Raw genomic sequence first — 12,776 nt, 5'->3', positions numbered from 1 at the left:
GGTTTTATCCATTTTAATGCCTTAAAACAATTTGCCCATTGACCCCCATTTTTCTTTTTATAAATCTTTTACATGTATAATTATAAACCATCTGTAAAAGTCTTATAACATTTGTCTTTTTTAATAGTTTTTGAGAACTTTAACTTGTCGATGATATAGTTATAAAAATCAAGAGAGAACATTTTCCCGCCAAAATATAAATGGCTAACATCTCGAAAACAAGCACATTGACCTATATATTTTTTTGCTCTTTCGGTTCCTTTATTAATCCCGTATCAATATATACTAGTGTTTAGAAAAGCTTGTTATTTTGAAACTGAGTAGCGACTTCCTTAACTTATCTTACTTCAACTTGACAATGAACATGACGGAAAAGGATATGGATCAAAGAGTACAACATGTCATTTCAGTTATTCTTTCTTCATCGAGAAGGCTTATAGATCTAGAAGTTGTGTCCATCACTAGGTATTCGGTGTATAATTTTGAATATCATTTTGCGGTGTTAAGGTTTAAACGATGACTTTAGTAAAAAAATAAATATAAAATCTTATTGCAAATGTTTTCATCAAGTACCATCAAAGCGAAATGATGAAAATAGTATTTTAAAAATTTTGAAACGTGTTATAGACTTCACAATGCTCAAATCCAAACAAAAACAAAAAATGTATAAAATCTTGAATACTTCAGGAGCTGTATATATTACTGCTCTTAAGGAAGCTATTAAATCAAGAGTACCAAAAGTTGAAGTTGAAATCATCCCTTCCTGAATTTTACGGACGCCATCACGAGTTGGTTGACCGTTATGAAATAATCGTTTCACAGATGATATCGGATATGTTCCTAATGTCATAACTACAATACCCTTCCCTTTTCACGAATGTGACCTACCGAATTAGACTATTTACCGGATTTGTAATAACATAAGCAACACGACGGATGCCACATGTGGAGCAGGATCTGCTTACCCTTCCGGACCACCTGAGATCACCCCAGTATTGCTTAGTCTTTAGTTTTCTATGTTGTGTCTTCTGTACTATTATTTGTCTGGGTTTTTTTTTATTTTTAGCCATGGCGTTGTCAGTTAATTTTAGATCTATGAGTTTGACCGTCCCTTTGGTATCTTTCGTCCCTCTTTTACTCAAAGTGACCTAGAAGGAATAGCCAAATATATCTAAGGTCAACTTTGCATGAGAGAGTTTGAACATTACTTTCTTATCAATTTCTTAATTTATCAATGTCGAATTTAAAAAAAAGTTATGTTAGAAATCATGTCAGGACCAAAGCAATACTGCCTACTGGGCCAATGATATAACGGTATAGACCCAGTATATGTATGTTAGAATTACATCGATGCAGTTCCCGTTCCTAAACAGGTCTTATTTTGATTCATTTAAATTTCACCAAGACAGCAATACGATTAATTCCGGGTAAGCTAAACCTACATCAAAACTTTATGTTTTTGTGAATTTATGTTGTCTAAACTTCTGCTCTGTGTGTTGCAAAATGAGTTGATAATTAAAAATGCATGTTTCTGTTATCTGTGTTTGGCAGTATTTAATCTCTACATAATTTTTAAATCATTACCATTTTATCAAAAGGACTGAAGACCGGTCATATTATGTCCGTACTTTTTAAACCTGCTTTGTTGAATGTAAACTGTGAGAGTAGGAAGATATACATTTGTATCATCCATGCGCTTTCTTCGTCTAAGTATGGTTTGGAGGGTTTATTTATAGAGACGTCCTAATAGAAATATGTATCAACGTGCAGTTAAAGATTACAACACTACAGCAATACCCACTAAAAGATTTAATATTTATTATAGTTTGCAATGATGGAAACTGTCATAAGTGGTTTTATTGATGCGTTTCCAGCATTCCTCAGACCTAAGAAGACACTGTTCACCTTTATTCTCTGTGTCATTGGCTTTTTGTTGGGTATGCCTCAAGTTTGCAAGGTATGTCAAACAACTATATTTCATATATCTCTACATCCCGTAACACACATTGTTGAAGAACTAGACAGAAAAAGACAGGGAAATTTTTTTAAATGAAACCCTGATCAACTTGATCATAGTTGATTTTGTTGTATAATCAATGTAGGAGTTTTTTTTAATTGAAACCCTGATCAACTTGATCATAGTTGATTTTTTGTATAAACAATGTATACGTTTCAAAGAATACATTAATTTTTAAAGAGAACGATCTAATAATTTAAAATGTATTCAGATATCAAGGTTACTATCTTAAAAAGTATATTTTTGCATTTTCTTCTAGCGATGTAGTACGTTTTAAATTCGACAATGCGTGTCTCTTTTGTACAAATGAGGGTGGTACATGTATATATTGAGTTCTATTTTAGTCCTCAATATACCTGTCTTAATTACGATTTGATGCAAAACAGACATTTATCAACCAAATAGTCATTGTTTTATAAACCAATGTTCATATGATTCGAATACATTATTTCAGTAAAGAGGTTTTGTTAACAACAAAAAGTGGGTCTATCTACCGTGGAATATTTGATTAATTTCAAGGAGTGTAAATCCTTGTAAAAGTGGTATTTTGGAAAGATGGTTATCCCAGTGTTTCATTGATTGTACAAACATGTCTCACATGGATATGACTGATTTACCATATTTTCATTTACAGCATTTCTTTCACCTGTATATTAATTGTTTATGTACCAATCGATGACTGCTTGTTTCCAAAATTTGATTTATATATAAGGGGATTTTTGGCCTTAATTGTAAAATATTGGTATTATATGCACTAAATGTACGCATAGACTATTACCAACCTCATGATATATATATATATATACCTAACAATAGAAAAAAACATTTCCAGGGCGGAATATACCTATTGACACTGATAGATTGGTATTCGGGAAGTTACAACCTTATGATTGTCAGTTTGTGTGAACTGGTTGGGATATGCTATGTTTATGGTGAGTAACATATAACAAACAATAAAGGATTCAAAACGAGTAGATTGTACCAAATGTTATCTGTCTTAGCAGATACATGACTTGTATGTATGAGAAATGATGAGCTGGATTTATAATGCATTTAAAATAACTTTCATCAAAGGAATATGAACTAGAATTGCCATTGCGAGCAATAGCGGATGTCACCCTGGTTCACCAATTGCCACTAAGTGGCAACCATTTCGAAATTTTTTAACACTAGATATATACCTCGTTATACATCATTCTGCTAATTTTCAGATAGTTTAAAGCATTTTGAAAATTTTCATATTTGTACCCTTTCTAAGGCAACGGCGGCTATTTTGAAAATTCCAAAGATGGATGGCATGTCTTCGTATGCCAAGTAACATTTCCACAAAGTTTCATTCAGTTTGGAAGACTTTCCAATTTTTCACATTCATTCTGTTTCTATGACCACGGTAGCCATCTTGAAAGTGCCAACCCCCGATTGCACATCTACACATGGGGGTTAACATTATGGTAAAGTTCCATAATCATTGGTCCATACAATTCCGAGAAATAGTCGGGACAAAAAAGTGTGGAATAATAAACATTATAAGTTCTAAAAGAATGGAACAATAACAATATGTCACCCGACCTCTATCAGGGTGACATAATAAAACAGTTTGTGCAATGATTACAAACTGAAGCATTTGTGTGTTATATTACTGTGCTATTAGTAATTAAATGAAACAGCAGTAAGAAATAATTAAATAAAAGTAATGATTTACTGAAACAAAAGGACCCGAATCTCGCCCAAATGCACAAGCAGTATTTGTTGCAATGAATAATAATATGGGTGAGTATTACCATGTTTATCTATTGTCAGAAAAATTCATTATATCAAACAGAATTAGTAAATTTGGCTAACCAAGTCCTTATAAATGAATAAAAGTACAAGCACTTTTATTTTTATTGGAAAATTGTGCTACGTAGATTCAGCTCAAATTAAAACAAAATGAAAGCTCCTCTTTGTGATTAATGTAAGATAACTCTGGTTAGTTTTCCAAACATTTTTTCATTTTACGAAGATGATATAATTTGGTTTTCATATATAGTCTTTTTCAAAAAAGTGCAAATCCTTTGTGTAGGTTCCAAATATGATTTCTCACTAAAGCTTTTGCCATAGGTTGGAAGTTTCTGGATTTAGTAGTTGATATGGTGCTCTGTTCTTGTGTTTGCGCATATGTGTATCCTATAAGTGTTTGTGTTAGGGGTGTTTCACAATAATAAAAAATCTAAATTAAGAGAGTAACTCAATTTGAACTAGTCTAATTATCATTGAGGCAAAAAACAAGTGGAATCAAGTAATGCAACTATATTAAGGCACTTTAACCTACCTTCACTATCCATAAGGGTCTTGAACGGTCGGAGAATATTAATACTTAAAAATTAATGTACCTAAATAATATTTATAAAATTATGACATGATTTTTATATTGTTATATAAATAAAGGCAATAGTAGTATACCGCTGTTTTCAATAGTCATAAATCGATTTAACTGAAACAAATCCGGGTCACAAACCGAAACTGAAGAAAACACATCAATTATAAGAGGCGAAAAAACAAAAACGGAACAAAAGAAACACTGTGAGGTGCTTCAAAATTAAACGCCAACATTCATAGAAACGGTCTATGTGATAAAAACTGCCATACTCCTGACTTTTTAAGAAAAACGGTTGATTGAACCTGGTTATATGATATGCCAAATCTCCCGCTTATATTGGAATGTTTAAAATACCGCTAAAATGACTATATTGTATGACAGGATAATATAACAACTTTAAACGTTTCAAAACAAATGAATACAAATTATCGATACATAAATGTCTTAAATAAACCAATAAAAAAAATCTATTGAAATTGTAAATCTAATCGAAACACTATACGTAGACATAAAAAAAAATATGAACATTTTAAGGGAGACAATTAACACATCGTTAAATAGACTTTTTGGCAGTGTGAACATAGTACAAAGGGATGTCACCCTTAAATATATAAACTACTCATCAAAGGAATTAATCAACACACCATTCGTGCTCCACCTTCAATTGATATTCTAGATTATCAATATAACCAACAGTTAATTGTTAATCTAATGGATAGTGGAAGCTAACAATTGCTAACCAATAGTAAATTATATTTGTTTGAAAAATTGTTTAAACCTTATTCAGAAAAAGACACGAACTACTCCACTTTCCAATCTCATAATTAACGTGTTAACACATGTGTATAATACGAATATTAAACATTCTTTGCCTCTTATAGTACAACACACAATACAGATCGTATGCTTGCATCAATTTCCCATAATAAAGATTAAAATTTAAGCCTGAACACTTTGCCATTGTTTAGAATTTTTATCCGTTTTTTAATATTATCACACCTTTCTGTTAAGATTCGAATAAATACCCATATCCCGACATCATCAGAATAATACGCTAAATGTATCAAACAATTGGGTTTTTTTTAATCCGAGATCCACGATATGACTTTTTCTGAGGGAAAATTATTACCTTCATTTCGTTTTTAGTTTTTATGATATTCTAATGTTTTTTCTAGGCATTAATAATTTCAAACATGATATTGAGATGATGGTTGGCAAACAGCATCCAGCCTTTTGGATTTACTGGTATATCACGTGGCCGTTTATCACACCTGTGGCCATCATTGTAAGTATTCAAATGTTCATAGTGGTAGTTATAAGCCAAAGTACTGAACATTAAAAACTAGGTGACGTCATTGGTATGCTTCCGGGGTCAAACATAAACACCGGGTGTTTTTGTTTCTTGGTCGCCTAAGAATATAATAAAATTTGATAAAAAGAAGATTTCTATGTGCCAAATGTGACGGTTTTTCGATTTATATTGGAGAGATTACATGTCGTTACCTTCCGGAATTCAAAAATGTCAGCTTCCTAAGTCAGGAACTGGCTCTCATCCTATAAAGGCTCTATTCATATTAATTGTAGTCGCTTAAGGTATATATCAATTATCAATAATTGTAAAATACTTATAGTGTGCAATGCATGTTACTGATGAGCAAACACAAACAAATACAAATTTACAGAGTGAATTACTAAATATATACTGTTTTTAAGCGTGGAGGCAATTAATCATCATTTATTCAAGCAGTGTTGTAACTGTGAACAGTATATCTATATTTATGTTCCTGGTTGTAGAAACATGTTAACCAAACAAATGATTTTTGTTTAATTTTTTTAATGATTTAAAAATATTGTATAAAGGGGATATGATGCCAATTAAGATTACCAATCAATTATAAAAACTATACCAGGACCAAAACAAAAAAACAAAAAGACAAAAACAACATCTCTTACGATAAATAAAGATAAAACGTCACATAATACTAGGCTGGTAAATATCTTTTATTCTGTATAAATTTAACAGTGATGATGATATTTAATTAACTCAACCCATAATAGCTAAAGAGCATGAACGATACAGGGGGCAATTAACAACATCATAAAAACCTCAAACATACCAAACTGTATGCCATAATTTTGTACAATCAGGAAATTCAGTTGTGTATGATTTTTATGGGTTTTTATTTCCACGATAAAACTAATTCTAAAATTGACTGTTCATTGATAATATTTTTTAGAATCGAGAAAATCAGATTCGGGGAATGCACTATAACGCTTTAAATTTTGATAACGTTTATTTTCTTATCTTGCTATTTGTATAACCATGACACTGAAATTCTGTTATAGTTTATCGTGGTTATGTCTGGTGTTAATTATGCTCCTGCCTACTATGGAGATTATGTATTTCCTGGCTACGCCGAAGCTCTTGGTTGGTTGATGGTATGCTCTCCATTAGCACTCATTGTATTGGGCTTCATCGTACAGAGTATCCGATACGGTGTAAGTATATTAACTTTTGTAAGTGGAAAAGTGGAAAATCTGTTGAAGTCCTAAAACAAAAGATATATCTTAATACGTAAATGATAAATGCGATTTCATATATACAGGAGAATTATAAATGATAACATAAAAGGTTTTTACTCCAATTTTATTTTCTATTCTTGGAGGGTGATTTTTCCATTTATGTTGTATAACAACCGCTTTGAAATATTTTTGTGTTTCATTTCAGGATAACTTTAAGCTATTTCAGGAAGTAGTACAAAGCAGTAAAATTAAGATTGTATTGACTTTTAAATGTGTAAAATGTTTCAAAATTCAGATGAAGACACAACCATGCAATTTCAGATAAATAAACCATTCTTGTATTTTAAATAATGTCTTAAAACATATGATGGATAGCCTTAATTGTGTTCGACACATGTCTATAATAACCACATATATGTCCGAGATCAAACTAAAAGAAAGAAAATCCTCACAAAAAACAAGTGAGAGCATTTAGATAAAAGCTATATAATGCCAATTTTACCTGAGGGATGTTGAACAGTCGAGTAATCTCTTGTCAATTTTGCTTGAGGAAGATAGAACAGCCCACCTATCTGTTCTCGATAAAGATGAAACAGCCAAACAATTTCTTGTCAGTTATACACGAGGAAGATATAACAGCCACATATTCATATACGCTATTTACCAACGGAATATGTATAACAACTGCAAGATTCCTGACTTGGTACAGGCATTTTCAAAAGAAAACGTATGTCATATTCTTTTCTTTGCGCCAAATCATTTGATTCTAGTTCTACCTTTTATCTTGATTTACCTATTAATCAGTTAATATCGTAAATCTTTAAAACAGTACATCAATTTACACACATGATAAAGATACCTTTTTTTATATATTATTTGTATGTTTTAACATTATAAATAGTGCATTTTAGAACTTTTTGTGTATTTATGATAAAAGGCGTTTGTATTTTAGTTCCCTGGAGCTTTGAAGAAGCAGCCTGAATGGGGACCTGCTCTTGACGAGGACCGTGCTAAAGATCCTCGCAAGCGATATGAGCCAATAAACGCAGTAAGACACAGAAATGTTGCATCAAACGGAAAAGACAACTTGGCTTATGTAGGAGATAAAAAAGTCAAATACATTTCTAATGATCAAATTAGACTGTAAATGTCAATCAATCAACTTACATATACATATACAAATACATATACACTAACTATGTGTCAAGTATAGCTGTATGCATAATCAATTTGTGAATATAAATAAACGCTCAGTAAAACGCTTAAATGACATTCGGGAAAAAATATAAAAACAATACTTAACTACTTGCAGAATGATTATTTCCTAATGGTAGTAGTCTGTGATATTTGTAAATATGTTGGATTAATTGATATCAAAATATTCGCCTCTATATATATATATCATATTAATAATTACTCTAAATATTATAACAATAATGTTAAATCTGCAAATTTGCGAAAGTAAAGTTCTTCCCTTGCCGGATTTCGAACTGATGCTATTTGGGATATCGAGACAACACCGCCTGCACAATTGCCAGCGCTCTAGACCACTCGGCAACCTATAAATACATATGTAAACGACAATGTAAAAACCATAGGAAACTATTAATCAACACTTGAATTTGGCCAGACGAGCATTTCCAACAGTATTTCAACAGTAAAAAAGTGTGGAAAAACAAACTGTGATACCTGTATTTACATTCATGAAGGTACACAATTTAATTCAAAATAGAATGACATTCACCAATAACTATGATATCATTTTTTTCTTGTCCAAAAGTGTTATAGGTAATGAAATGCAATCGTTGGAGATAACCATGGAAGCACTATATCAGCACTTTTTCACCTAAGTAAGCATATACGACTTTAATAGCAGTTGTTTCTGTTTATTGATGACTGGTGCAATGCGATTAATTATTCACCTCTACTTATGGGCATTTGATGTGATCTTTTAAACATATTACTGAAATTCAAAACAAAAAAGGACATGAAATCAAAGAACATAAAAAAGATGTAGTAGGTTCAAATACAATGTATACTGATTTCCTTTATAAGATTTCGTGCGTTGTATACAAATAATTCTGTATACCTTCAGGTATTAATAGGGAAAACAACTATGTTAGTGTATTATATATTGATGAACCTTGTATCCATAAAATAATTTAATCATTAGCACTCCCATACTAGAACAACTTTTTTCTGTAAAGTTATTTAAAAGGTTTAAAAAAAATTGTTTTATATGTAAGTACATAATACTCTAACTTAATTAAGAGCTATCTTTATAACGCAACATATATTTTACTAAACCATGTGCTTGAATATTACAGTTACATAAGTTGTAATGTAAGGTAACATACCGTTTTTTATATGTTTTAATCATTTAATTTACTGTGTTTCTTTGGCGTTTTATTCCAGCATCAAAAATTCCGAACTGGTTAATTTGGTTAAAAAATGTTGGGGAAAATAAATAATGTTTCATTTGTATTTTTTAAGAACCGATACTAGTATGTAGATCGTTGGTCAAATATAAATGCATATTATGACTTTTAACTTAATCATTTTACACATTATATATTACACTATATGTTATACTGTTGCATGCATATTTTTAATAAAACCATGTCCTATGGATCTGGAATCAGTTTGTGTTAACACCCCTTTACGTATCTTTCATTCATTAGATAGTTCCTTTTTTGATCAACTGCATTCTTTTCGTTATAATTTTTCCATGCAGAAAGGTTAATAGACACAATAAGGTAATATAGAGGTATAAACAAAAGATTAACAAAATTATTCTTACTATGTCAAAGAGAGTTTTTATTGTGTTTTTTTCTCAAAAAAATTTGATAATGCGTAAAGTTCATCGCGTTTGTTTTCAAGCTACAGCTTGCACAAAAAAGATAACTTTTATCAGAATTTTAGCAACTCCGTGGGATTGCGATCTACCACTTTGTTCATTTTACTATAAATTTAAGTTGAAGTAATTTGCGATCCAATATGACGAAAGAGTCAATATCATACTTCCTTAACGCAATTGAGAAAACTATAGTAATTTTTAGTAGCATTTCAATTTCTAAATTTCAAGTAATTGTACATTTTGGATTTAGCCCACACCTTTATAACCCTTTATTATCCCATTGGGAATGTCAGTCGTATATTTGCAGCACATGCATTTATAGTCGTTAAGAAATAAGCAATCAGTAGACTTGACAGATAGCGGATCCGGATTGCTTGAGGATGGTGATGTTAAACACACAGAAAAATAATAAACAGGACTTAATATTTTTGAAAAGATATTGATAAAAGACACGATCTTATAAATTTAAAGTTTCTAGTTAGACACAGATACATAAATGACCCAATCAATTCGATGAGACACCATTTTTTTTCTATTGAAATCATTCCATTAACTGTAGCTGGTACAAGATATATAATATTATGGATTTGACATGTGCCGTTTGCACAAAACTTGCGTTTTTTTTCAAAATACCAAAAAACAAATTACGGAAAAAGTGGTTTCATGCCTTAACTTAGAGGAGGAAAATGTAAATACGACAATTAAAAGTACAGTGATTTAAAGATAAATAATTAAGCAGCTGACCTGATAGTCACACTTTTGAAATACTATTTCACTATTTGACAAATCTAAGCAGTATTGAACTTATGAAAAGAAGAATTTGGATAGAAGTTCTGGTAGTCACAGACCTTTATCAGCACAAGACGAGTTTTTTTAAGTATTTTTGGCTACGACAAGACATAGGTGGAACCGTTCTTTCCTCTTTGTTAAATGTTTTAATGTCTTCTGTTTCATGCATTTTGTCAACATCGGACTGTCACGTCAAAAAAATGTTTTCAAAAATTAATATGAACCCAACAAAGAACGAATTACAGGCATGATGTCTACCTGATATACTTTTAAAAAAAATTCCGGGCTGCGTTATGATTTTGGACTGCACAGAATTCGAGGTAGATGAGCCTGGAGAACTTGATTAACAGTCGGTAGTTGGGAATATTGGAGTCGTCATACAGCAAAGGTATTATTCGGATGCATTTTATGGGGGTTTATCTTATGGTTCTGAAAAGTTCCCTGACAGTACAACAGATGTAGACATGTGCCAACAGTCAGGATTGTTGGGTAATGTTAATATGGCGAGATATACATGGCCGACATAGGATTTACCCTTCAAAGAAAGTTTCAGGAAAAGGGTGTTCAACTTCTGGTTCTTCCATTTGCAAATCAAAAATAAGAAATAATTCAATCCACAGCAGGTCAAAAGAGCATCTACAAAACGTTGTTAACAGTGACCCTGACACTCCATAGAATGACATCAGAGTTAATGACGACGAGATTGTGCTTGGGCTAGTCGATTCGTAAATTGATTGAAGGGCAGATTTAAACTGAGAAAGTGTACAGCATATTTTAATCTATCGATCGCAAATCCGAAACATTAAAAAGAAAGAGAAAACCATTAAACTTCAGTCGTTGTTGATCATTAGCTAATATAAAGAATACAGTGTTCAAATGGTGGTTATAAGAAACAATTACTGGCAATTGCCAAAAAGTTAAACTGAAAACTGAATAGCAAACAGGTCATACTAACAACAACAACAAACAAATAAACCAATAAACACGAACTAGCGAAAGTTGAAAAAATAGGAAAATAAACAGACAAGAAGCAAAACAAAACATGCATAGCAATCAGCAACAGAAAGAGAACAGGAAGAGATAAATATACATTTGATTAAAGAATTATGAATATCTCCACCCATTTGTCGGATGATTCAATATGAAGCATGACTGAAATGTAGTTATGGACTGTAATTGTTTGTTGGCTGATAAAAAGGAACAATGCTAGGTAAAATATAATCACTGTGATCACAGGATAGCATCATTTGACGAAACGCGCGTCTCACGTACATACAAAATTTAGTCCTGGTATCTATGATGAGTTTATTGATATACACTCTTTTCTCTTGATGAGTACTTGATATGTAAAATTAGTCTCATATAGAGTTATTAGAATTGTTGGAATCGAAGAGAAATGGTTCCAATAGAAATAGTTGAAATTCCACTAAACATGTTTAACCTAGTGTATTTTTGCGCTTGTCCCAATTCAGAAGCCTCTGACCTTTGTAAGTCTTATATGTTTTTTATTTTAATTCATTTATATGATTTTGTAGTATGACGTCCATTTTCAATGAACTAGTATGAAATAGACAAAAGGAAACGTCCATATCAAAAATCCAAAAAAGATGCAGAAAGGGGGTTTTCTGAGATGAAACTTGTTAAGAATGATTGCCGATCAAAATTGCGACCATCTATTATTCATAATATTTCATACTGAAGATAAAGCATCATTTGATCCGATCCTGGCTAATGAAATGCAGAACATTTCTAGACAGCGCTCCAGACGACCAAGCCAGTCACCATATGGTCGTCGTGGGGAGTGTGATGATGTTGAAGACAATGTTGACATTTTTCCTGTCCTTGGTCCAGATTTTGATAAAGAAAATCGTTGAGATTATCAAATCCTTTATCAAAATCAGAACCTCTCTTGTTTTTTTCTAACATATGTAAAAGAAAGCATGACAAAAGTAAACATCTATCATTTATATTAGTGTTTGTCAAATGAATGTCATTTTTGCAGGACCAGAAGATTTTGAGCAGGACCATTAGATTTTTCAGATCACGTGTCCGGCTGACCAGCACACAAAACAGCTAGCTTCAACCCCTGCTAGTACACATTTTTATTTAGGAACCAGCTGACGCCCACCTTCAGAATTTTCTGGCTGAGTCAATAACAACAAAGGCAGCACCTTCTCTAGATTAGGTATAGACATTTGTTGATGAGATTGAATATTTGTTTCTTGGTTGAC

General features: G+C 31.7%; 1 protein-coding gene across 1 annotated transcript in view; it reads left to right on the top strand.

The window, feature by feature from the left end:
* LOC143042544 (sodium-dependent proline transporter-like) overlaps nt 1-9,530 on the top strand; it is a 44,566-nt gene extending 35,036 nt beyond the window's left edge. Inside the window, exons 11-15 of the mRNA XM_076214916.1 lie at nt 1,826-1,957; nt 2,850-2,949; nt 5,552-5,661; nt 6,723-6,875; nt 7,852-9,530. Coding sequence (XP_076071031.1) covers nt 1,826-1,957; nt 2,850-2,949; nt 5,552-5,661; nt 6,723-6,875; nt 7,852-8,046 — 690 coding nt within the window. The 3' untranslated portion in view covers nt 8,047-9,530. The remainder of the gene's footprint in view (nt 1-1,825; nt 1,958-2,849; nt 2,950-5,551; nt 5,662-6,722; nt 6,876-7,851) is intronic.
* Nucleotides 9,531-12,776: the final 3,246 nt, after the last annotated feature.

The sequence above is a fragment of the Mytilus galloprovincialis genome, chromosome 8 (genome assembly GCF_965363235.1).
Source record: "Mytilus galloprovincialis chromosome 8, xbMytGall1.hap1.1, whole genome shotgun sequence".
Taxonomy (NCBI): domain Eukaryota; kingdom Metazoa; phylum Mollusca; class Bivalvia; order Mytilida; family Mytilidae; genus Mytilus; species Mytilus galloprovincialis.
This window is presented reverse-complemented; position numbering and strand designations above follow the sequence as displayed.